The sequence below is a fragment of the Juglans regia genome, chromosome 7, assembly GCF_001411555.2.
Source record: "Juglans regia cultivar Chandler chromosome 7, Walnut 2.0, whole genome shotgun sequence".
Lineage (NCBI taxonomy): Eukaryota > Viridiplantae > Streptophyta > Magnoliopsida > Fagales > Juglandaceae > Juglans > Juglans regia.
Genome location: NC_049907.1, coordinates 10,361,971 through 10,387,165, shown reverse-complemented (window position 1 = coordinate 10,387,165; position 25,195 = coordinate 10,361,971). Strand labels below are relative to the sequence as shown.

Sequence of the window (25,195 nt, the reverse complement as noted above, 5' to 3'; positions counted from 1 at the left end):
TTGTATGAGTTGATAAGAATTCTTTGTAATTCTGCTGATATTAATGCATTTTGTTTTCATATATATATATATATTCAAGCCATGGTTGAAGGGTTTTTGGACTGGCCGGTATTTTACGTGGTCTTGATTCCTTTGAGGGGCTTGGGTTTTATTTGTTACAAAAATCAATAAGTTATCTTATGTTGGGCTGGGCTTGATTTTAATTAGACTTACATCTTATGTTGGGCTTAATTGTTGTAATATGCTTAATTTATTTATTTCAAAAATTCTTATGTAGTTTTAAATGGGGTTGCGTTTAACATTTAAGTTGGGCTTAGTTTTAGATTAAACAAAAATTTTAGCCCATAAATTCTATTTTTATAGAAAATATTCAAGAGATTTAAATTATATTTTAAAGTATATTAGATTTAAATTATATTTAAAGTACATTACTAAGTGTTAAATTTATGATTAGCCTATAGTATTATGGAATCTATTTTATTAAGTTAATATTTCTATTATTTTTATTTTTTCAGATTTTGATAAAATTATTTTGCTATACTTTAATTAAAAAATAAAGGAACATGTTATAAGTTTTAAATAATATTACTATATACTAATCTTAGTATAACTGAATATTATTAGATTATTTCCTAGGTATGATTTTAAAATTAATTAGAATGTTACGGCACGCTTTCCTACAAATTTAGTAACATTTGGTGCTTCGTACAGGTGACAAACTGCAAAGTGAAACTTTGAAAGCAACGCAATTCGATTCTCCTTTTGTCTATTTTTTAAATTTTCTTAAACTAAAAATTTATTATTATTATTTCATGAAATATAAATACGACGTACTAATATATTGTTTTTCCATGTATATAGAATACTGACATAAAGTTTAGGAAAAATTATAAATTATATATAACAACTTCTTGAAAGCTATCTCAACCCACCTTAACCTATCTCATCTCATCATTACAACTTTCTCAAATTTCCACACAAAATATAATAAACAATTTAACTTTTATTCTACTATTTACAAACCATCTCAATCAATCTCAACTCATCTCTGAATCGAAACCACTCCTAAGTCCGGCACCATCACAAATGAAAGCAAAATAAATACATCTGAATACATGCATGTGTTTTAATAGCATTATTTTTACCAAGATTTCCTAAGATTCTAAACCTATTTCATAGAGGAACATTTACCATATTGCAAACTATTGTGGCGCAAGTTTAGAAAAATAATAGATCTAGTGTGGAACTACTAGATAAATTTCAACAACATAATGGCACAAGAGATTCAACGTCCTGTCCTGTCCATCCATTTAGTCATTGAAACAATAACATGAGCTCCAAATATAAATTTGCCTCAAACAATAACATGATTGCACCAGTTTCTAATTTGTTTTAACTTCTCACTCTGTAACATAATACTTTATGAGTACAATCTAATTATCATGCATCTTTATTTTCTCATTGTTATATCTACATGCAGTTTATCTTATGTTTAATATAGAATAGACACATCATTCTTCCATATTAGATATGATAACTATATTTCTTAATTTGTTTTGTGATATTATCTGCCTCTACTGAGAGAATTTATATATCTTAGTATATATTTTTTTCTTCCAACTGAGCAAACGTGTCTCGCAAGTTGCACCACCACTCCTAGTATGTATATATGTATGTATAACAATAAATACAAATTATATTATTGTGTCATAATATAAGGTTTTGTATAGTTAGTAATTTTAGACAACCGGATAGATATTATATAAAGGAAAATACTCTAATCACAAATGAATTATATAAAAATAATCTTACAAACTGATATGTCATGATGTGATTTATTAGATTGTAAAGTTACTTTTATTGTAAAATAAATTTAAAAAAGTATATGAAATCACATCAATTTATGACTTTACTTTTATGTAATCTCTTTATGACTATAACAGTAATCGTGAAAAAAAATATTCAAAATATAGAACCGCTTTTAAGTGATCGAGCTATTTTTCCTCAAATAACAACCTTCCACTTATATGTTGTCACCTTAGAAATTACACCAACTCAAGTTACACTCGTTCACGTGAGAAAGAAAATGGCAAACAAGAGATAGGAAACCAGAGAGTGTTTCACGATAGGAACTGAGCTCGGCTTCCAATTTCACCGTCAAGCAGTCCTTCTTCTGCCAGCAGTCCACCTCCACCAGTCCACCACAGCCATCATCCCCGACCACTTCACTTTCACCGACAAAGAAAGAAAGAAAAAAAGCAGAATAAGAAACTACTAGATAAGAAAAGGAATGTTGATAACATTGTTAAAAATGTGAAAAAATTCTCTTCCCCTCTCCCTCTTCCACTGAATCCTCCTAACCTCACCCTGCCTCTAGAGGAGCAGCAGTACTAAGATCAATTGGTTTGGGTATGAGCATAAACTCGAATCGCAAAAGAATAATAGACGGCCAGTTGTTGATGCCAAGTCGAGCAATGGATTATCTCAAGACGGGTCATATGCGAGGAAGTTGTAGAGATACCGTTCTAGAAGAACGAAGATGACAATTCGCTCCTTTCGGCTTCGTTTGGAACCAAAAATCATCTCAACTCATCTCAACTCATCATTACAACTTTTTCAAATCCCAATACAAAATATAATAAACAATTCAATTTTTTCGAATCCTAAAATAATAATAATAATAAAAAATAATATTCTAATAATATTTTATTATCTCAACTCAACTCAACTCACTTCAACATCCAAACGCAACCTTAGACTTAGGTTGAGCACCATTTACAAAGGAACTACTGCTCTTTAGATTAAAATTATTTATTTCTTCACTATGATCAGTATATAATGCAGTTTCTAAGCCTCAGAAACTATCCTGCAGAAGAATCATACTCTCCACTGCATGTAAAAACAAAAAAAGAGGTTGGGATTGTATGCGTGATTTTTGTAGCTATATTGTAAAATCTGAGATTTTCGCGCAAATTTTCTTCTTGTTCTCGCTAATAATAGCCAAATGTAAATGTCGAACAGTAAGTGGTATCTCGGTTTTTGCCAGCTTCTCTCAGGGGCGGCTCAATGCACACGGTGGCCTAAGGCCATAATTTAAGACGATATTATTTTTATAAATTTTTAATATAATAATTCAATCAACTCTCCAATTAAATATAATACAAATCAACAAACATTTTAATTGTATAATATACCAATTTTTTTTTTTTTTTTGTGTAAGTTTTAAGATCAATCATTTTTTTTTTTTAAATTGAAGACATGTGACTTGATTGTCATAACATTCAGCCTCCAAAATAGAGGTCTGAAAATCAAAACCACCTCCCCCAAATCGAAAAAAAAAATCATAAAATTTTTCTTTTTTAGATCATGATTAATATTATTTAAAGTTGAGATTATAATCTAAATTTTATATTCTATTCTTAATTACTGTATATCTGAAATAACTACGCTTTTATGTTATAAGGTGTTTATTGGAAATATTAATTATTAATTTATTTACAACTCATAGCAAAATGTTAAAAGAATATCCAAGATGTATTGGTTACAATACTAACCTTTTATAATATATATTTTCTATCAATTTTATTTTTTGAAAGAATATAAATGACTTGTGTCAATTTTTTTGAACAAACTACATTAGTCATTAGGGGCTTAAGGAGTGGGGGGCCTTAGGCAAGCGCCTTAGTCGCTTTGCCTTTGAGCTGCCCCTGGCTTCTCCTAATTGCTGCCCAAGTGCCAAATTGCCAATCTCGAAATTGAAAAGAATACTGGAAATTCCATGCACATTTGCAACGTGAGCATCAATTCCACTCGCACTTCTCCACTGATTAGTAGCATCAATTCCACTCGGGCGAGAGGAGACGAAGTCGTGCGAAGGCAGCCATGTGAAAGGGGGGTTCCGTGGGGGGTGGCTTAATGTAGCGATGCAAGAGGGGGGGGGGGGTTCTATTATGACTCCGTTGGGATGTGTTCCGTGCGAGAGGGGAAGGGCAAACCAAAGGGGGGCGAAAGGGAAAACCAGAGGGAGCAGCGGAATGACAAATTTTATTCCAATCTAATACAGTGCCTCCACAAGATTGTTGTGGTAGAAAGTTTAGGTGTCACTGCATTATTGAAGAGTCGTTATTTGAGTAACATAAACCCGACTGGTTGTAAAGATTTCTCTTCAAAATACGTAACTTTTTTTGACATCACATTACAGCGTGCGAAGGTGTGTTGTTCCCAGAAATAATGCAACGTATAGTTATGGAGTGTGCAAGTGTCGTGCAGTCATTTTAAAAAAAAAATGATATATACTATTAAAAAATTAATTTCTTTTTATATAGGTCTAATATTTATTTACTTTTTTTAAAATGACTGTACGACACCTACGCACTCATGATTGCAAGTATCATTTCTCGGTTCCCAGAACTGCTGAGCTTCTTCTGCTCTAGTGCTTCGTACGGAAAACGACAGCACCAACGACGCTCCTAATAAACGACGGATCTTTGTGGTCGTTTCTCTACCCCCCTTTTATACTTCAAAAACCCTTTTAAAACCCTAACCCTTTTACTTCTCCTTCCATTGTCCGAGTGGATAATCCAGCCCCAGGTTCTACTATGCCCATTAAGCTCCTCCCGCAGTTTCGTCTCCTCAACCCGTCTCTTCCGCTCACCCGTTTCCCTCTCATGAAACTCGGGACTTCTCCTCAGTCGTTTCAGGCCGTGCCCGTTTTCTCTCGGATCTTCCCGTTGAGGCTGAGGTACTCGGCGTTGGGGTCTCGTAGTACACACAATGAACAACTTGGTGTATTACGGAGATTCTCGACACGGCAGTTCCGAGCCAGGGTAGCGTCCGGATCCGAGTTCAGGGCGGGTCGTGAGAGAGGGGAGGCTCGAACTCCCAAGAGCTTGATTGAGGACGAGGCGGAACTCAGTGACTGGGTCAGCGAGTTGAGGACCGACAAGTTCCGTGGGAAACTCACTAGCGAGGACGAAGCCTCGGACGCAGATAAGACTCGGAGTAGAATTAGGGTTAGAGATAGAGAAAAGGGTGGGGAGCCGTTTCCAATGAAACGAAGGAGGGAGAGCGACTCGGGCGGGATTGGTGTGCCAACTCGGAACAGAACTCGGACCCGAAATGATTCATTTTCCAGAAATGATTCATTTTCCAGAAATGGTTCATCTTCCAGAAATGATTCTTTTTCGAGAAATGGTTCATCTTCCAGAAATGGTACATCTTCAAGAAATGATTCTTTTTCGAGAAATGATTCTTTTTCAAGAAATGATTCGTTTTCGAGAAGTTCACCAACGATTGGGCGGTTTAACAATGAGGAAGGTCTTTCACGGAGAAGGAACGACGGACCTCGAGGAGGGAATGGGAATTCATTGAGGGGAAAGAGAGGCGGGAGAGATACGGATTCGGGGGATGCAAGAAGTAGAGGAGGTAATGACGGCTTAAGAGAAGGCAGGAAGGATTCAAGGAAGCAACCGCAGTGGATGGATGATGAGGGTGATAATGATGTTGTTGAAGATGAGGATGGAGAGAAGTTAATGGCTGGTATAGGGGATTTGCTTAGCGAGGAAGACAGTGATGGTGAAGATAATGATGATCATCCATTATTGAAGAAGAGCGCGAATGCTTTGTTTGGCTTAGATAAGGAAGTTAGCGACAAGGTTACACCAAGGGTTTCACCTGGAAAGTCCGACTCTTATTTAAGTGAAACTAGGTATGTCCAAAAAGGCATTACTATTATGATTTCTGTTTAATTGAACTTATTTGTACTTGGCCATTTAGTCGGTACTGTTTATTTTATGGTTGTATCCTCGAATCAATATTTTGGAAATGTCTGTCTCTGTTGTACCAAGGGAAGGTAGTCCAAGTTGTGTATTCAAGGCTATACAACTATCCGTGGTAGGAATAGGTTGGAATTAGAAGTCGATTAATAATGTTATGTTCATGCTGTTTTATGGTTGGAATAGGTTGCTCTGCAAACTGAATTGAAGAAAGAGACTTAGTTTTTATAGTGAGCCTCTTCAACTTAACTTTTATAGCGAACCTGTTCGTGTACCACATTCCCCTGTTGCTGTAGATCACAACAACAAGGACCACTTTTTTTTTTTTTTACCAAGTATTTTTGAGCCCGAGGTGGTTGTGCAATCAAGGAGTCAACTGTGGATTTTAGAAGAAAGAATGTATTTGGGTGGGACGATTTTGAAAAGCTACTGGCCAAAAATCTTGTATTTATAAGTCTGTGACATAAGATTATTCCTACTGCTGGCCAATAATCTTTAGCTCCATTCCCCAAGGCTCAGTTTGCTCCCTTTCTATTTCTTACATCTTTTTCTTATTTTACTTTTGTGAATGCATGCAGATTCGATCAGTGTACAGTATCTCCTTTGTCCTTAAAGGGAATCAATGATGCTGGATATGAGAAAATGACTGTGGTACAAGAAGCAACTCTCCCAGTCATACTGAAAGGTTTGTTTTTTACAGTTCTGCATTATGGCTACCATTCTCTCTGTTGTGAGCTCAGTTTTGGTTCTTTTGATCCAAGTGTCTTGTATTTCCATTTGATGGTGTGAATTCTAAACAGATGTGTTTTTCAGGAAAGGATGTTATGGCCAAGGCTAGAACAGGCACGGGAAAAACTGTAGCATTTCTGGTGAGATCCTTATTTGCGCATGTTTTGTGCATGTTTACCTTTTAACCCAGACAGAGCTCCCATCTTGTTCTATACCCTAGGGAAAAAGACAAAATATTAAATCTATATTAATACAAACTCCTGTCTAAAAGAAAAGAACTTTCTTCTCCTGATATTTTTTTGATAAGTACCGGTAATTTTTTTTTTTTTATTAGTAATCAAATATTTTTTTATTAAATCTTTTCTAATGTTTTGATCTCGATGATATTGATAAAACTCTTCTTTCTTAAGGACAATATTTTTCCCAATAAAGAATAAAGTGATACCTTTCTTGAAAATTGGAAAAAATATATTTGAGATGAAACCTTTAATATTCTTGTTATCTCAACTCTGTGGAATATGTTTCTATTTTGATTTGAGAACAAAAGTCTGACCAAGTAAAAGTAGACATTCTAGACACAAGTTTTGCACTTTGATAGGCTGCAGAAAATGACTTAGAATCTCTAAAAAGAAGAAATTCTCTGAACAAGGGCTTTCTTTGTTTTATTGCATCTAGATCTATTGATTGGATGGAGTCTAAGCACTACTCATTGTTGATTATTTCAGCTTCCATCTATTGAAGTTGTTGTAAACTCACTGCCTATTGGTCGAGATCAAAAGCGTCCACCAATCATTGTGCTTGTAATATGCCCAACTCGAGAGCTTGCATGCCAAGCTGCTGCAGAAGCTAACACTTTGTTGAAGTATCATCCTTCTATTGGCGTTCAAGTTGTAATAGGAGGTACAAGACTTGGTCTAGAACAGAAACGAATGCAAGCAAACCCTTGCCAGGTGAATGTCTTTGTTATTTGCCCAAGGATTCTGCTGTTTGTTGCACTCATAAGATATTCAATTGGACAAGTTTTAATCCTAATGATCTAAATTCTTGTCTAGCTTCCTTCTACTCATGCCATTATTTTTGCTTGAGGAATCCCAGGCTACCAGCTAATTAGATCTGGGTCCTCACTGAGTTTGTTCTATAGATATACATTATTACAAAGCCAAATAGCGCAACTTGTTATGATGGTTTCAAAATACATAATTGGATATTATTATATATTTCATACATTCATAACTTACAGATTCTTGTTGCTACACCTGGAAGGCTCAGAGATCATATTGAGAATACCGCAGGTTTTGCAACAAGGCTGATGGGTGTGAAAGTCCTCGTACTGGATGAAGCTGATCATTTACTAGACATGGGTTTTCGCAAAGACATTGAGAAGATTATTGCTGCTGTTCCAAAACAACGACAGACTCTATTGTTTTCTGCCACTGTACCAGAAGAGGTTTCTATCACTATTTGTTTTTGCATATATATTACATAAACATTTAAACAGTTCTAAGTTTCTTTATTTTTTTTAATGAAGGTTCGTCAAATCAGTCACATTGCTTTGAAAAGAGATCATGAATTTATCAATACAGTTCAAGAGGGCAGTGAGGAGACACATTCTCAGGTAGGCCTTTATGTGAGACTCTTCTTATTTAGTTCTTTGAATTTTATGATATGTTGATAGCTTAATTCTTTAAATGCTGGGTCATTTCAGGTCAGGCAGATGCATTTAGTTGCTCCATTGGACAAGCATTTTTCCCTACTGTATGTTCTTTTAAAAGAACATATTGCCGATGATGTTGACTATAAGGTATGTAGTAGAGTTATTGTGAAGATGTTTTTCAATGGGTTCACAACTACACATTATTGGACATATTTGGAGGTTGCAACAAGTGTTGATTCAAATAGGAGATCATGATTCAGGTGTCACGCTGTCATGGTTTTCGTGAACTGTCACTGATAGCAACAGTTTCTATTTGTCATTTCTTTTTCAGGTTTTCTCTGAAAATGTGATGTGAATCTTTTTGTGCAGGTTCTTGTATTCTGCACAACTGCCATGGTCACACGATTGGTTGCTGACCTTCTTGGGGAGCTGAACTTGAATGTCAGAGAGATCCATTCTAGAAAGCCACAGAGTTACAGAACCAGGATATCTGATGAATTCAGAAAGTCAAAGGGGCTTATCCTTGTGACTTCTGATGTATCTGCTCGTGGAGTAGATTATCCAGATGTCACCCTTGTCATACAGGTAGTGGAATGTTAGTTTCTGTTCATGAGGACTTAATCAACGGCCTTTGCAATTCATTTTAGTGGAAATTTTTAGAGTATCCTCTTTGTTAGAAGCATTCTATGCCTGGTGGTTCATAGAAAAGCCATGATTAGACACCCTTTTAAGAACCCTTTTTATCTGGGTCTTTGGATTGTCTGAATCCTTGCTGTAATTTGCTTGGCGAAACGACTTTCTTAAAAAGCTTCATCTATTGTTTCTCCAGTATTCAAGCCTTTCAAATATATGGTACATATTTCTGTTAAGCTAGTATTAATTTTACGCATTTTCTCCGGTTGCTGCTATAACAGGTGGGCTTGCCAGCAGATAGAGAGCAGTATATACATCGACTTGGTAGAACAGGGCGTAAAGGTAAAGAAGGGCAAGGTATATTGTTACTAACCCCCTGGGAGGAATTCTTTTTGTCTACTGTGAAGGATTTGCCGATAACGAAGGCTCCGGTGCCTACAGTTGATCCAGACACTAAGAAAAAGGTGAACTTAGAAAGATCTTGATCTTTCTCACCCGTCTAATTTTTTGCTTAGGGTTTTTCTTACACTTTATATTCCTCAGAGCATACAATAGTAATTTAGTCAAATGTGTAGACACATTCCCACAAACATTTTCTAATGCATTGGCAAACAAATATTAAACAGGTTGAACGAGGTCTATCCCAGGTGGAGATGAAGAACAAAGAAGCAGCATACCAGGCCTGGCTTGGTTATTACAACTCCAATAAAAAAATCAGCCGGGACAAGCATATGCTTGTTGAGCTTGCTAATGAATTCAGCCGAAGCATGGGGCTTGACAACCCTCCTGCCATTCCCAAGCTTGTTCTTGGCAAGATGGGACTAAGAAATATTCCAGGTTTGCGGTCCAAGTAGACGAAAAGCTAAGGCGGTTTCTTTTTAGTCATTTACCCAAATTATCGTGGAAAAATAGTTTATGTTGAATATATTCTTTGAAGTTCCTTTGCTTTTTAAAATTTGGTGCATTTATGTTCGTTCATTATGGCTTTGCTAAAAGGGTACTAACGCAAAACAATAGGTCCCATCGTTAACCTTTCCGTCCATTAACATTAACGCAAAACAATAAGAAGCAACTTACGAAGACATCAAAGAAACAACTTACAAAAATTAAATTGAAGACATTATATACTCATATTCCACGAATAGGATATATATGATAGAAAAAGAATTATCAAGGCCTCTTTTCTCCCAGTTGTTGCATCTTGCTATCTAGAAATGTTTTATAAATATACTTTTTGGAAAACGATAAAATTATGAAATTTGAAATTCAAAATAAAATTAACAAAATAAGTCTTGTAAGTAAAAATATAAATAAAATTGTAAATATATATAGCACTATTCATATTTTATCACATTAATAATAATTGTAAATGTATATGTACCCAGATTCTTTTTTTTTTTTTTTCCTCTTTTGTTTTGTTTTGTTTTTTTATAAAAGTCTATGTATTAGATTTTTTTCAAGAAAAAAATAATTTTGAAAATCCTAATATTCATCATATAAAATGCATAAAGCACCCCATGCAATCTACTACGAATCACATTGTTTGGTATTTATGCATTACATTACACAACACAATACACTGCTTTAATCAAAAGTAAAACAAAGATACTAAATTTCCTTGTCTCCATCAAGGAAGGCAACACCTCCCCAAGTTAATCCAGAAAGTGAACTTTGAGATCTTGGCTGAATAATCCTCAATGAGATTGATAGCTGACGAGTCAAGTTGTTGTGGGCTATAGGTGGGTGGTTCAGCTTAGGGGTAAAAACTAAAGGCATTGGTGCAGTTTTGGTCCAAAACCGAAACTGCACCGATAAAGAAAAATTGTGTAAATCTCGACCGAAACTAGCCGGTGAAGGAGGAGAAATTCATCGACGTCGGTCTTGGTGTAAATCTGGTCAGTTCACCAGTGTCTTCGGTGGCGATGGAGGTGGCTCTACGTGCGATGACGTCACGGTGAGAGAGAGAGAGAAGACGCCACGGGGGGTTGAGGAGAACTGGGAGTCTGAGAGAGGAGCGAGAGAGTTTGAGAATCGAGAGGCGTTGGCCACTGGGCGTGGGGATCGTCGGCGATGGATTTCTGAGAGGCTGAGAGGGAGAGGAGAGTATGAGAGGAGAGGGAGAGGAGAGTCTGAGAGGAGAGGGAGAAACGCCGTTACGACAGAATGCACAAGTGAAGAAGAAGAAAGGGGGGGATTGGGATGCGATTCATTTAACCTAAACCAGAAACGACGCCGTTTACTATTCTTTTTCAATTGAGGGGGCCCAAAATGACGTCGTTTCACTCATTTAAGTGAAACAATGTCGTTTTTATATAGGTATAAAATGAAAAAAAAAAAATGGTAGAACCGGTCGGCAGGTTCAACGGTTTTTTACTGGGTCATACCAAGACCGAACTGGCTGACATCGGTTCTACTTATTTTCCACCGGTGGCCGACTGGTTCCCTGCTGGTTTCGGCCTGTTCTGTGCTCCGGCTGCCGGTCTGATCTGTTTTCGGTCATTTCACTTGGTTCATGTACACCCCTAGTTCAGCTGGTGCATATGCTCGAGACAGTAAGCCATTCCCTTGTCCAAGTGTTCAGCCTCTTTTACTACAGGACCCATGAAAATTACACATCTTAAACAACAATGCAAGCAGCTGAAAGATGTTACATTCTGCCTTCTATTATCATTTGGGCCCTGTGGTTGTAAAACCCATATGGAGGGAGCGGAAGCTTCTTATGAAAGCTGCATTTTTCAAATTAATTTCTGGTTGAAAGAAATTGCAAGCAGGTTGCAGCGTATTAAGAAGCTTTATGAGGGAGACAAGGTTATTCTTAATAGCTTGAACATTCCCATTAAACGTGTGCAAAGTCATGGCTCCAATTGGGTTTTATGGAGGGTGCTAGTCACAAACAGATGGAAGCTAAACATATATAGGAGTAGTCTCAGTAATCCAGGAGCAAGCAGCGGAGGAGGCATCTTGAGGAACCATACAGGTGACCTTGTATTTGCTTTTTCTCACTTTCTAGGTATACTAATACACGAGCAGAGTTGCAGGTGGTCCGAGATGGTTTATGCCTGTGTAAGAGATTTGGTTTTTTCAACCTAGACCTCGAAAGTGATTCAAGAGTAATTTTGGGTTGGTTGGAGAGTTCTACCTGCACTCTTTGGTACCTATGGGATTCTTTGGAGGACATTCAATCTTTTTTACAACACTTCAACCTAACTTTTTGCTTTATTTCTAGACAAGGAAACATGGTGGTAGATGAGCTTTCAAAACTGGGAGCTACAAGCAATCAAGATTTATTTCACTCTTTAGTTGGCATGGACAAAGAGGTTTATGGTCATTTTCGCATGAACAAATGGGGTCTTCCTATGTTGCGGTCTTGTTAATACCTTGGTGTTTTTTTTGGTCTTGTTTTTTCTTATTTATAGTTTGTTCTTTTCCTTGGTTGCTCCTTATGGTTTGATCTTTGTAACCACAGTTTTCCTCTGCCTAAAGTGAGGGTTTCCTAATATACATAAGAGGCTCCGCCCTCTTCCTTTAATTTCTTTCTTTCTTTTATTTATTTATTTATTTTTTTTTAAGTAGCTGAAAGACAAAAGTACCTCCAAATAACTGAGCAAATCAACTTTATACACACTAATTTCAAAGATGCATATAATCTACCATTGCCCACTTATGTTGCAACTCAAACTTATGGTGAACAACTAAAGGAAAAGTAGTTCGCCATTACTTTTGATAATTCATCATGTATCTATGTTCTGTCCATAAGAATACCAATAATGAAAGCAAGGTACTCACCGTGTAAATGCTCAAAAAGTGTTCCATTTGGAGCAAGTTACACACCATTTACATTCAACATGCCCATTTGAGTTGCAAGAACAACAACCAATTGGCCTTGCATCAACCAGAAGTGCACTCTAGTAGCTCTTAATTCCATTCTCAAAATCCTCCAAAGCTACATATTTGCAAATAATAATGCAATTGCAAGATCATAAACAACTAACTGAAGCAACAATAAGTTAAAATTGGTCATCAGAGCAGAAGTTCACTCCAAAATGTAATCAATCAGGGGCTAAATCAGGGCAGGAAAAGAGATTGTCACATACTCATGACCGCAAATCTTGAATGAAGTTGAACAACTCGTTAGAAATTTCTCAAAGTAGTTTCGTACATGTTTATTGAGGTTCGTGGTCTTTTTGCAAGCTACAAATAGAAACGCTCTATTTATAAGAATGACAAGAATTGTGAAGAAGTTGGAGTTTGATATATAAGTGTAGAACTTCTTGGTAACCCTAAGGGTAGTATTGTAGAACTTCATTCAACTCAAAAAACTCAAAATCCTGAAAAGAGAAATTAAGTGAATAATGGTTAAGTGAATAATGGTATAAACCATAAAATTTCAAAAAATACAAAAGAAAGTAAATTGAACGGTAAAGTTGAGCCAATTACCTTGTTGTTTGAGCCCTTCGAAGAAGTGTTTTTATGTAATTGGGTTGGATATTCAAGGCTCGGTTGTTGATGAAGTTGAACAATCATCTAAAAAAATATTAAAAAATAAAGTTAAAATTTAAATAGATAATACACTAATAGAAACAATATTTCAAGTTTCAAGTAACTTATATATAAATTTACCTGCAAATAAGAAGCTCTCATGCGATCATTGGAGCACTCAACACCTACACTAAAACTCTGGCTACAATCATCTGGGATTAATAAGGGGCTAGAGGTTTTTGAAAAAAACCGAATTATCTACAAGCTTTCCAAAAGATAATTTATGTAACTAAAATCATTAGTTGAAATTATCTTGGTGTAATGGTCATGAAGGACATATTCGAATATGGACTTTTTGTTGAAATAATTTGTTTTTTAATATATGTTGTTGTAATTCAATTAAAACTCTGAATTTTTATTAACATTCAAAGTATATTGAGACACATGTCCAATGGCAGGTTTGCAGCAATCAAGGTTTTAAAGCCCTCTATTACTGCATTGCCCCTGCTTACTCATGAAGTACATATATTTTTGTTATGTTGCAGCAACCTATCTACTTCAAAAGCTTCAATATTTTTTTTTTCATTTATTATTAAATCCATGAATTCTTTGTTATGTTGTAACAGTCTATCTACTTGTTTCAAGGTTGTTCGTGTTGCTGATAAGCAATGTCTTCATCATATTCTTTATCTTGTTTGTTGATCTTTATTTGAATCATGCTCCAAAGTATTTATGTGAGTTAATGGTACGTCTCAAATTCTCAAACATCTCAAAAAATCCAAAACGACCTTTTTTTTTTCTTGTCCAAAGTACAATAAGGAGGTCAATACAAATTATTGTTGTTGGTGTGCTTTTACTTTCCTACATTGTTGAAGTAATCGTAATTTTTCACAATAATTTTACAAGCTGTTTGCTATAGAAAATGACATGCAGCAACTAGGTTTTACGGACATAGATTGAAGAAGAAAATGAAAGAAAAATTTTTAAGGGAAGAGAATTTCACCTCCAAAAGAGAGGGAGAAGTCTAAAAGAGAAAAGAAAAATTTCAACATGCAAGAAAAAAGATCTAAACAAGAGAGGATGACATCCAAAATAGAGTGTTGGGATTTCTTAATGATCGGAAAGAGCGTCAAGGTCAAATGAAAGATATTAGCCATACACGCATGCTACTTTGCGTGTATTGGAGACTTGCAATTCTTATTTCATGTTGTTGGATAAGATCAAGTACAATTGTAGATTAAGTAAACGTGTATCAAACTGTGTAACTTTGTTAAGGTTATAATAGGTTTATAACCTTTGTTAATCTTCAAACCTAGGAACTGTATACCTTTAACATACCGACCTTAATTTGGGGATATATAAATAAATTTAATCATTTTATTATTTATTTTTATAATATTGAGTATTTATTTATTGAATTTTATTATAAATATTTAATCCAAAATATGTATTAATTTTATCGGATGTAAACAGAAAGTTTCTAGTGAATTACCAAATCCTCTCTACGTGAAAAATGTGTCTAAGGGCTCGTTTGGATAGTGAGATGAGATGAAATAGTTTTATATGAATTGAATAAAATATTGTTAGAATATTAGTTTTTAATATTTTATTGTTTTGAGATTTGAAAATGTTGAATTGTTTATTATATTTTGTGTGAAAATTTAATAAAATTGTAATGATGAGATAAGATGATTTATGTATCCAATCGAGCCCCAAGTCAGTTTTAAGTATATCGAAATTTATTACAAATAAATCTCTCTTCACTTCACCCCACCCCCTTTGCTATCCCTCAATTTTCGGTGATCACACCGAGTCATTCTCCTGCAAATTCCCTGAAACACTTTTAATTGAACACTCCAAGATGGTTCCCATCTATATATTCTCCCTCTACCAACTCTTAAAAACACATTAGACACCACTGCCAACAACCAAGAAATTAGAACACAACTTTCTCACCTTAGTTCTCCTCTATTCATATTCTTGTTAATCACGCATTACACTCCAGATAAAAAAAAAAAAAAAAAACCAACACATCATACACGCCCTACGTGAAGTTTCATTCAGTGAAAAAATACATCGTTTCATTTAGTGAGAAAGACTTCATTGAAGCCTCACATGAAAAAAGACTGATTCCTATCTGAGCCCTAAAGTCCATCCCCTTCCTTAGCCCTAACAGTCATACCCTTCGTCAGCTAGAGACCGCCATCCCCTTCCTTAGCAAGGTAACGACTTTGGTGTCCTTTTTTCTTTCTTTGTTCGATATTCTATCTACAAACTATGTTCCTTCTTAATTTTTGTTACTTCTATTCTCATTGAGTTTCTGGTTGGTTGCTTGGAAAATGGGAGTGGGGGAGCGAAAGGACGTGGATTGGATGATAGGTTTTTGTTTTTGTTTTTGCCCACCAAATGTTTGCTTTTAGGCTCACTTGGATTGGATGGTGGATTTTTATTTTCTACTATAAGTTTGATAGAAAATCAAGTTCTACTTAAATAAACCAAAACCCAAATTTGAAGAAAAAATCAATTAACAATTTGGTAGGAAAAAAATAAAGGAATTTTTGGAAGCCACTGCACTTCATTGAAATAATAGAGTAGGACTTACTCCTCCTTATACAAATGAGGTTTTGCATCTTTGTTAGGTTGAAATATGAGTTTGAGTTGAATTTACTTCTTTGCAAGTATCCTATGATTAAAACATACGAGGATATTTGGACTATAGCTTGGAGAGTCTATATCAGAAAATGAAACTTGAGAAAACAATCAATTTTGCTACATCCTCTAAATGCCCAAGTGAAATGGAAAAATGTAATATCAAGTGTGATTGAACAAACGAAGGCTTTTTATGGTATTGAAGATTCCTTTTGGTACATCTGAAAGTTGTACATTGACTAGCATGATCTTCTGTTCTTTTGAATAGTTTACCCCAGAACTTGGAGCGATGTATTTCTTTATTAGGTTTGCCATTGTACATCTAAATTTTGGGGAAGTCAATATATGGTTCAGTTTGCATGCAGACTCCTGATCAATTATGGCATTTTATCATTTTAAAACCGATGACAGCCTCAACAGGATACTTCTGTGATTCATTAACCAAAGCAGGCATTGGATCCTAGCTAAGTGCTCCTTGAATGCCAAACTTTTGTGGTCGTTGTCATCATGATTCCAAAGGCAAATAAGAAGCTCTCATGCAATCATTGGAGCACTCAAAACCTATGCTAATACTCTGGCTACAATCATCTGGGATTAATAAGGGGATAAAGGTTTTTGGAAAAATACTAAATTATCCACAAACTTTCCAAAAGATCATTTATGTAGCTAAAATCATTAGTTGAAATTCTCATAGCGTAATGGTCATGACTGACATATTCAAATATGGACTTTTTGTTGAAAGAATTTGTTTTTTAATTTATGTTGTTGTAATTGAATTAAAACTTTGTATTTTCATTGACATTCAAAGTATGTTGAGACACATGTCCAATACCAGTTTTGCAGCAATCAAGGTTTTAAAGCCCTCTATTACTGCACTGCCCTTTGCTTACTCATGAAGCAAATATACTTTTGTTATGTTACAACAACCAGTCTATTTCAAAAGCTTCAATATTTTTTTTTATATTATATAATCCATGAATTCTTTGTTATGTTGCAGCAGTCTCTTTACTTGTTTCAAGGTTGTTCGTGTTGTTGATATGCAATGTCTTTATCACATTTTTCATCTTGTTTGGTTGATCTTTATTCGAATCATACTCCAAAGTATTTATGCGAGTTGATGGTACGTCTCAAATTCTTGAACATCGTAAGAAATCCAAAATGACCTTTTATTTCTTGTCCAAAATACGATAAGGAGGTCAATACAAATTACTCTTGTTGGTGTACTTTTACTTTCCTACATTGTTGAAGTAATCGTAATTTTTCACAATGATTTACAAGCTGTTTGTTACAGGGAAGGGCATGCTGCAACTAGTTTTTATGGACATATATTGAAGAAGAAAATGAAAAAGAAATTTTTAAGGAAAGAGAATTTTACCTTCAAAAGAGAGCAAAAAGTCTAAAAGAGAAAGAAAAAACTCCAACGTGCAAAAAAAAAGATCTAAAAACTGGAGGATAACATCCAAAATAGAGTGTTGGGATTTCTTAATGATCAAGAAGAGCTTCAAGGTCAAATGGAAGATATTAGCCATACACGCATGCTACTCTGCGTGCATTGGATACTTTCAATTTTAATCTCATGTTGTTGGATAAGATCAAGAATAACTGCAGATTAAGTAAATGTGTATCAAACTGTGTAACTTTGTTAAGGTTGTAATAGGTGTATAACATTTGTTAATCTTCTCTAGGAACTGTGTACCTTTAACATACCGATCCTAATTTGGGGATATATAAATAAATTTAATCATTTTATTATTTATTTTTATAATATTGAGTATTTGTTTTATTATAAATATTTAATCCAAAATCTGTATTAATTTTTTCGAATGTAAACAATAAATTTCTAGTGAATTAGAGCACTCCCAACTGATCATGTAAAACCTCAATTTCTGTATAATTTAAAGAAAATGGTCTAAAAGTTGCATCCAATGGATTATCTATTTTATCTATAATTTACAGTTGACTACAGTGTTACTGCTACATCTAGCGGTAACTGTTCACAATTGTAAATTATTTTTTAATCATTTCTCCCTCATCAATCAGTCTCCCACGTACTGATCTACACGATACTGCACCTCTAACGTTAATTTTCATATGAAATATACTTCCTTGTCTGCTACTCTCCTCAACAATGCAACTTTAATTTTAATATCAAATATATATATATATATATATATATATATTAGAATTGCTATAGGTTATACAAAAATATCAAATAAATATCAAATCCATCTAATTTGGATTAATTTTATTATATAATTTGTTCTTTTTATTTTTTGAATTAATTTATATTTTGATTTAGCTTATAGATTTGGATTAATTTAAAATATAACATAATTATATGACATTGTATATGGAGAGATATTGTAAATATCAAAAGATATGAGGATATCATTAGTAGTTAAATAAAAAATTTGAAATAAATAAAAAAAGATTAAAAAGTATAATATTTAAATGACATGAAGAAAAAAATAGATAAGCTAATGTATAGTATATTGTAAAAATCAGTATGTAAAATAGAAAAAGTAAGTTTTGGTGATGTATTTTAAAGGATAGGATGAATAATCCATTGTGAGTGCTCTTATCAAATCCTCCCTATGTGAAAAACGTGCCTAAGGGCTCGTTTGGTTAGTGAGATGAGATGATATAGTTTTATATAAATTGAATAAAATATTGTTAGAATATTATTTTCTAATATTATTATTATTTCTAGATTTGAAAAAGTTAAATTATTTATTATATTTTGTGTGAAAATTTAAAAAAATTGTAATGATTAGATGAGATAATTTTTGTATCCAATTGAGCCCCAAGTCTGTTTTAACTATACCGAAATTTATTATAAATAAATCTCTCTTCACTGCACCCTACCCCAATTGTTATCCCTCAATTTTCGGTGAACATACAGAGTCATTCTCCTGTAAATTTCGTGAAACACTTTCAATTGAACACTCCAAGATAGTTCCCATCTATATATCCTCCATCTACCAACTCCTCAAAACACATCAAATGCAATTGCCAACAACCAAGAAATCAAAACACAACTTTCTCACCTTAGTTCTCCTCTGTTCAAGCCATTGTTAATCACGCATTACACCCCAGATTAAATTTAAAAAAAAAAACCAACACCCAACAACACAATAAACCACCTCACCTCGGGAATAACCAACCCAACCAAATTCAATGTGAGGAAAACCACCATTTGGTCCCCACTGCAAATCAGGCCAACTGAAATCCGCCGTCTTCCCTCCACGAAGCTGCCACCGTCGTTGAACTCAATCCAGCCACCCAAATTTGCGTCTCTTCCATTCTCGGTAAGCCATCGTCACATATCTGCCCTCTCCCTCCACGATTTGTTTTCCTAAACCAAACTACGACAAAAATTTAATCTTTGTTCTACCAGAAACCGTTGTCACCGGTGTTTTAGGCTCAACCACTGTGATCTGACGTCCTTTGCCCATTCTCGGTAAGCCACATCAATCCCTCACTTTCTTCACTCCACGTTACTCTTGATCTAACGGAACAAGGAGGTTTTATCTGTTTTTCACCACCACTAAACCCCAATAGTTGCTGACGTGTTCACCTCAGCCCAACTCTATTGCACGGCGTCTTTTCTCTCTTGGTGAGTCTCGAACTCTTATCTGCTGCACGACCGCTCTCCCTTAAGTAAATGAATGGTTGCTTGTTATGAAAGTACTTTAAAGCCTCGTTTGTTTTCACAGATGAGATGAGATGAGTTGAGATGAAAGTTAAAAATTGAATAAAATATTGTTGGAATATATTTTTTTAATATTATTTTTGTTTTCGGATTTGAAAAAGTTGAATTGTTTATTTTATTTTGTATGAAAATTTGAAAAAATTGTAATAATTAGATGAGATAAGATGAGTTGAGAAGTTTTGTGAAAACAAACGAGATTCTTTATATCCTGCCAAACTTTTTAAAAGATGTTACCATTGTGCCCTTGACCATAGTACTTAGCTTTTCATAAAGCACATATAAGTGTAAACTATTACTAAAATGCTTTTATCGAGCGGAGCCAAGCCGGTCTTTAACTTACCAAATTCGGCTCGACTCAAAAAATTTGAGTTTGAGCTCAAGTTGAGTTTGAGATTTTTATTTTGTTTCAACTCAACTCGATAAACTAAATTTTCAATTCGACTTCGATTTCGTCCAAAAAAGAGTTTGAGTCAAGTCGAGCCGAACTCGAACTCGAGCTCGACTCAAGTTGATTATTATTTTTTATATTTTTGAAGAAGATATAATAAAAAATAACTTAGATAAATAAAAAATAAAAGGTCTAATATTAAATTTGTGCAACTAACAAGTAGAACATCTATTAAATTATAAGATTTTCAATTTTTTATAAATAATTAATATCTAACTAGTTGATATTTATCCATATTAACAATATATTATATACCTAGATAAATTATTAATACATACACATAATATGATAGCATATATTTATTTCATATATAGTTTCCACATACTAGTATATGAAATTATTAAATCTTATCGACTAATTATTGTAAAAATTATAAAATATAACTATGAAGTATATTCAATATATAGGCATAAGTAATTAGGTTATATATTATATATTTTAACTGTAAAATTGCTATGCTTATATTATTAGCTAATATATATATATATAGGTGTATGTATATTTATATCAATATATGAATGAGCTTTAATCGAGTTGAACTAACGAGTCGACTCGGGCATAAAAGAGCAGGTTCTAACGAGCCTTAGCTGAGTTGAATTGAGTTTTATTGGGTATCTGTCATTTATTAAAAAAACGGATATCTGTTTTCCCGGATGAGTTTTTTTTTTTTTTTTTTTGTTCACGAATCGAGTTTGATTCAAATTTAACAAAACAAGTATCGAGCGAGCTATCGAACAAATTACATTTGTAGCCCTATACGTATAGCCTAAATGCAAGTTAGACATGCAACTTTTCTTCCAGTGTTAAATCAAATCACAAGCTTGTTGCCTTTTTAAGAAAATTACTCGTAGCCATTACACATAAAGGATACGTCAGACTACCACAAAATTTCCATTTATTTCACTGTTCTGCAGCACTTGTTTCGAAAAACATGATCAAGTTTCTAAAAATTGTTACATACATGATATTAATATTTAAACGTGTTATTATGCACTTTAAGCTTATTTTATAGTCTACTTGTATTATTTGGAGTCTATTACTTACACTAAGACATGAAATATTTATGAGATTTTAATTATATTACTAAGTATAATTTTTACAATCAAATTGTTATAGTAAATCATAAAAGTTTAATTTATATTTTTGCGCTATAAATATGATCAAGTCTATTTATGAAATGAGCTTCACTATTTAATTGATTAAGTTTAGGTAAAATATAATTTCCTACTAAGTTACAATTTAAGTGAAGATACGTTATTACTATTTAAATCATTTTAATATTTATTAATTTGGTATATAATAGAATAATTATTAAAGTTCTCTCCATAGTATTTATTTAATTAAGTAAAATATTATAATATATTTTTTCTAGAAAATTAGTGACATATGGCATTTCGTATAGGTAACAATTTGTGTAGCAAGATTTTAGAATTAGCGACACAAGGTAAGTAGTTTGATCATAAATTAGGATTATCACATAATTAGATTATTATTACTAAAGCTAATTCTTGATAACCTCTTTTACCTACCACATATGTCACAATTTATGCAAGCATATCATTTATCATAGTCCATGAATATGTTAAATTTGGCATAACTTTTAATTCAACATTTTAAAATTATGTACGTATCATATATGTTATGCATCTCACCTTACATAAAGACATGTAAGCTTTTTATGATCAAGTTACGTAAGCTTTCTTTATTTTTTATTTTTTGAAATGAAACTTTTCATTCAATAATCAATCAATACAATGCTTTTCTGTTGCATGGTACCAAGGCAGTTTTATGGGTGGACGTGTCAGCCACGAACCTAAGCGTTGCTTATTATAGTATACTAAAATACTATTAGCGGCTCCCCTTGTGACCAGTAGACGTGGGGCCGGTGCACCTTGCACATAAGATTAAGCGTGTTGGCCTATAAGATAAATATGATAAGTCAGATAATTTAAGATAAGTCATGCATGACATGACCCTATGTATGAATGATCATAAATTTAAATTCGCAACCTGAAATGTTTTATGAAAAATCCTACATTTATTATGTTTACGTTATAATGAGTTTTTTACAGAGTCTTCGATGCATTTTAGTTTTATTTCATGTTTTTAACCACTAGGTGAGGATGATGAACATGAGCAGGTAGACTAGGATTATATGGAACAGTTGATTAAACCCCATACTTCTTAGAATAAATTATTTTTTTATGACAAATTTTATTCTTTTGTTTCTTTTAATATTATTTGAAGACATGTTTTTATTAAATATTTCTTTTAGGAAGTAAATATTTTTTTATTATTAAATATGAGATTTCTTGTCAGGCTATATTTTATGAGAAACACGTTACACTCCTAGCCATAGGGAAGGGGGTGTTACAGTACCAAACTCTAACATGTAATATTTATTTAATATATTATTAAGTGTTGTTATGTTTTAATCAACAATTTGTATTGTTATGTTTTCAATACTCTTAGAATATAAATGATGGCAAATTGAACATGAGAAAAATGATGGCAGCATACACTACTAGGATTTAGAAAATTATAATGACCAATCTGGTTTGTAACCAAAATTTGTACCAATCCTGTAATCATTTTCATATACGAATCCATCATCCTGTCCACCAAAATTTATACCAATCCATACTCATAAAATGATTAAAATGCATAAAACACCATTCAAGTCATCAAAATTATCTCATCTATATAAATCATAATATTTCAAGACTTTTACGAGTTTCCTAGTGTCTTTCTCTTGCAATGGTTTACTCGAACAAGTTGCAAAGTATATTGAGTTACAACATTACACTGAACGCTTCATGATTCCATTGAGTTATACAAATGAAGTTACAAAATACATGAACCTATTTTCTGAACGTAGTCCAAATACAACAGTCTACACAGTCTTCTCATCTCTTAACGATCATGCAAATCTCATTAAGCCAAACCTATACAAATCTCATTACAAACAACGATCATCATGCAAATATGATCATCAATAGTCAAGGAGGCCATGATATTGGAAGTCCACCTACAAGTAGTTTAGAAAATTAATTATAACTAAAAATCTCATTATTTCTTTAGCATAAAAACAAAAGAAAAGAGTAATATATACCTGCAAAAAAACACTTTTTTGTGTGTTAGGTAACACTATCACACCTGTTGGGTTGAATACATCTTTCAAACATGCGATTTGAATATTTAAACAAATTAAATAAGTAAAAAAATTAAACTCTGCCTATATTAAATCATAAACAAATCATCTCACATTTTGCCTCTATCGCGTGCCACTAGGGTGTTTATTTCTGGTTTTTGATCTATTCTGCAACTTCTCTATTGTAGGTTGTCTCCTATTTGATGAGGTCCTCTCTTAGCCTCTAACAACATGAGGACTCGACACTTTATTCAAACTTCCAGTTTCGACATCAATGGAAGTACCAGTATTTGCAAGCGTGGGCTGGAGTTTTCTTTGTGTAAATTAAATTCATGCCTATAACTTATGTGCCATGTCTAGGGAATTATTTTCACTTTCTACTGCATTTGTGGCCATTTCGTAGCATATCTTTATCAAACTAGAGTACTTACCAGCAACTGGTTTACCACTCAAGTCATTGTAACTTTTCGAATGAGAGTATATCTACGTTTAATGTCCTTCTTCCACCTGTCCATAATGTATGTTTTCGACAACGATCGAACATCTCTTACAGAAAAAAATTGTAAGAATGTACCTACATATAATTCCTCTTATCTCAAATAGTTCGCACATGCATTCATCTTCATTGAAGTATGCTTGATAAGTAACTCGTTGGATACAGTCTTTAACTTGTCTCTGGTCATTAACTTGATATCTTGAAATCACCCCTTCAGTTTTGTTGAGAACACAATGAGAATAGATAATCTCTATTACTTCAAGTTGTACTTTCTTAAACTTTGAATTAGTGTACACTTCTTGAAATTTCTTTTCCACGGGTAAATGAGATATACATGAGATTGTGTAGTTATATGAGTGAAAATCCGTTGTCATCTCATTCTCTACTTTCTTCCTAAATGCATTGTTAAATTGATAAAAACATTCTTTTAACGTGGTCTTTGAATATACAAATCCTTCAAAAAAAATACATTCATGCTCTTACTCATTTGAGTTGTGCTCGTTGTAGCCCAAAATGTGTCTTTTAGATATATATGAATCCAATACATTTACTCACTATACAGACTTCGAAGCCATACATGCTTGTGCAAATTGTAAGTATTAAGAAGCACCTCCCAAGATTTCTCAAAGTCGTCAGAAATCTAACAATCATTAACACATTTGTGCAATACACACTTCAAACCATAATTGTATTCAAAATGTGAACCCAACTTCTCTAGTAGTTTTCGCATTATATGGCACAAACAGTTTATGTGCCAGATATTTTGAAAAACTATTACGATAACATTTTTCATGGCCTTGTTGTGATCAGTGATGATAGCTTTTGAAACTCTCCCATCCATGCATTTCAACAGTTTCAAATAACCAGATAAATGTTTTAGTATTTTCACTTTATGTCAAACATACTCTCAAAAGTATTGATTGACCATGATGGTTAATATTGATAAAAGGGGTGAATGACATGCCATATCAAATTGTTAAGTGTGTTATATCAAATGTCACAACATTATCAAAATACCCATACAGTGCTCTACTACGTGCTTCAACCTAAAAAAGCACAATGTTATATTCCATCGTCATCCAAATCCACAAACGAGTAAAACCCATCATTCTTATCCTAGATTCTCTCAAAATATCCACGAAGTGCATCAACACCCCCTTTGCCCAGTCTAGGGTTTCGGGTCTTATCAATATAATTATGTGCATCTTTTTCAATAAATGGAAGATTCTCGAATCTATCGGTCTCGACAACCAATGAGTTAAAACTTTGAGTTATAGATATGCCTCCCTTGTTGTTAATCTAGTTGTCCTTTTACGAAATCATCAATAGCTCGATTATGTATAAAGAATGTTGCCTTTCATAGACTTAGTCCATGGTTGTGTGCATTCTAAACAATAGTTATGTGCAAGACATCACCAACCAAGATTGTATTAATCTCTTTGTTGTCAAACTTGGTTTAGAATTGTTGGT

General features: G+C 33.7%; 1 protein-coding gene across 1 annotated transcript; it reads left to right on the top strand.

Moving 5' to 3' along the window:
* The first annotated feature begins 4,545 nt into the window (after positions 1–4,545).
* Positions 4,546–9,766, top strand: LOC108996461 (DEAD-box ATP-dependent RNA helicase 31-like). Its single transcript, XM_018972378.2, has 10 exons — positions 4,546–5,707; positions 6,353–6,459; positions 6,588–6,643; positions 7,229–7,453; positions 7,744–7,950; positions 8,032–8,118; positions 8,209–8,304; positions 8,527–8,742; positions 9,072–9,254; positions 9,417–9,766. Exons 1-10 carry the CDS (start codon positions 4,599–4,601, stop codon positions 9,642–9,644), a joined length of 2,514 nt encoding a protein of 837 aa, XP_018827923.1. The 5' UTR covers positions 4,546–4,598; the 3' UTR covers positions 9,645–9,766.
* The last annotated feature ends 15,429 nt before the right edge of the window (positions 9,767–25,195 follow it).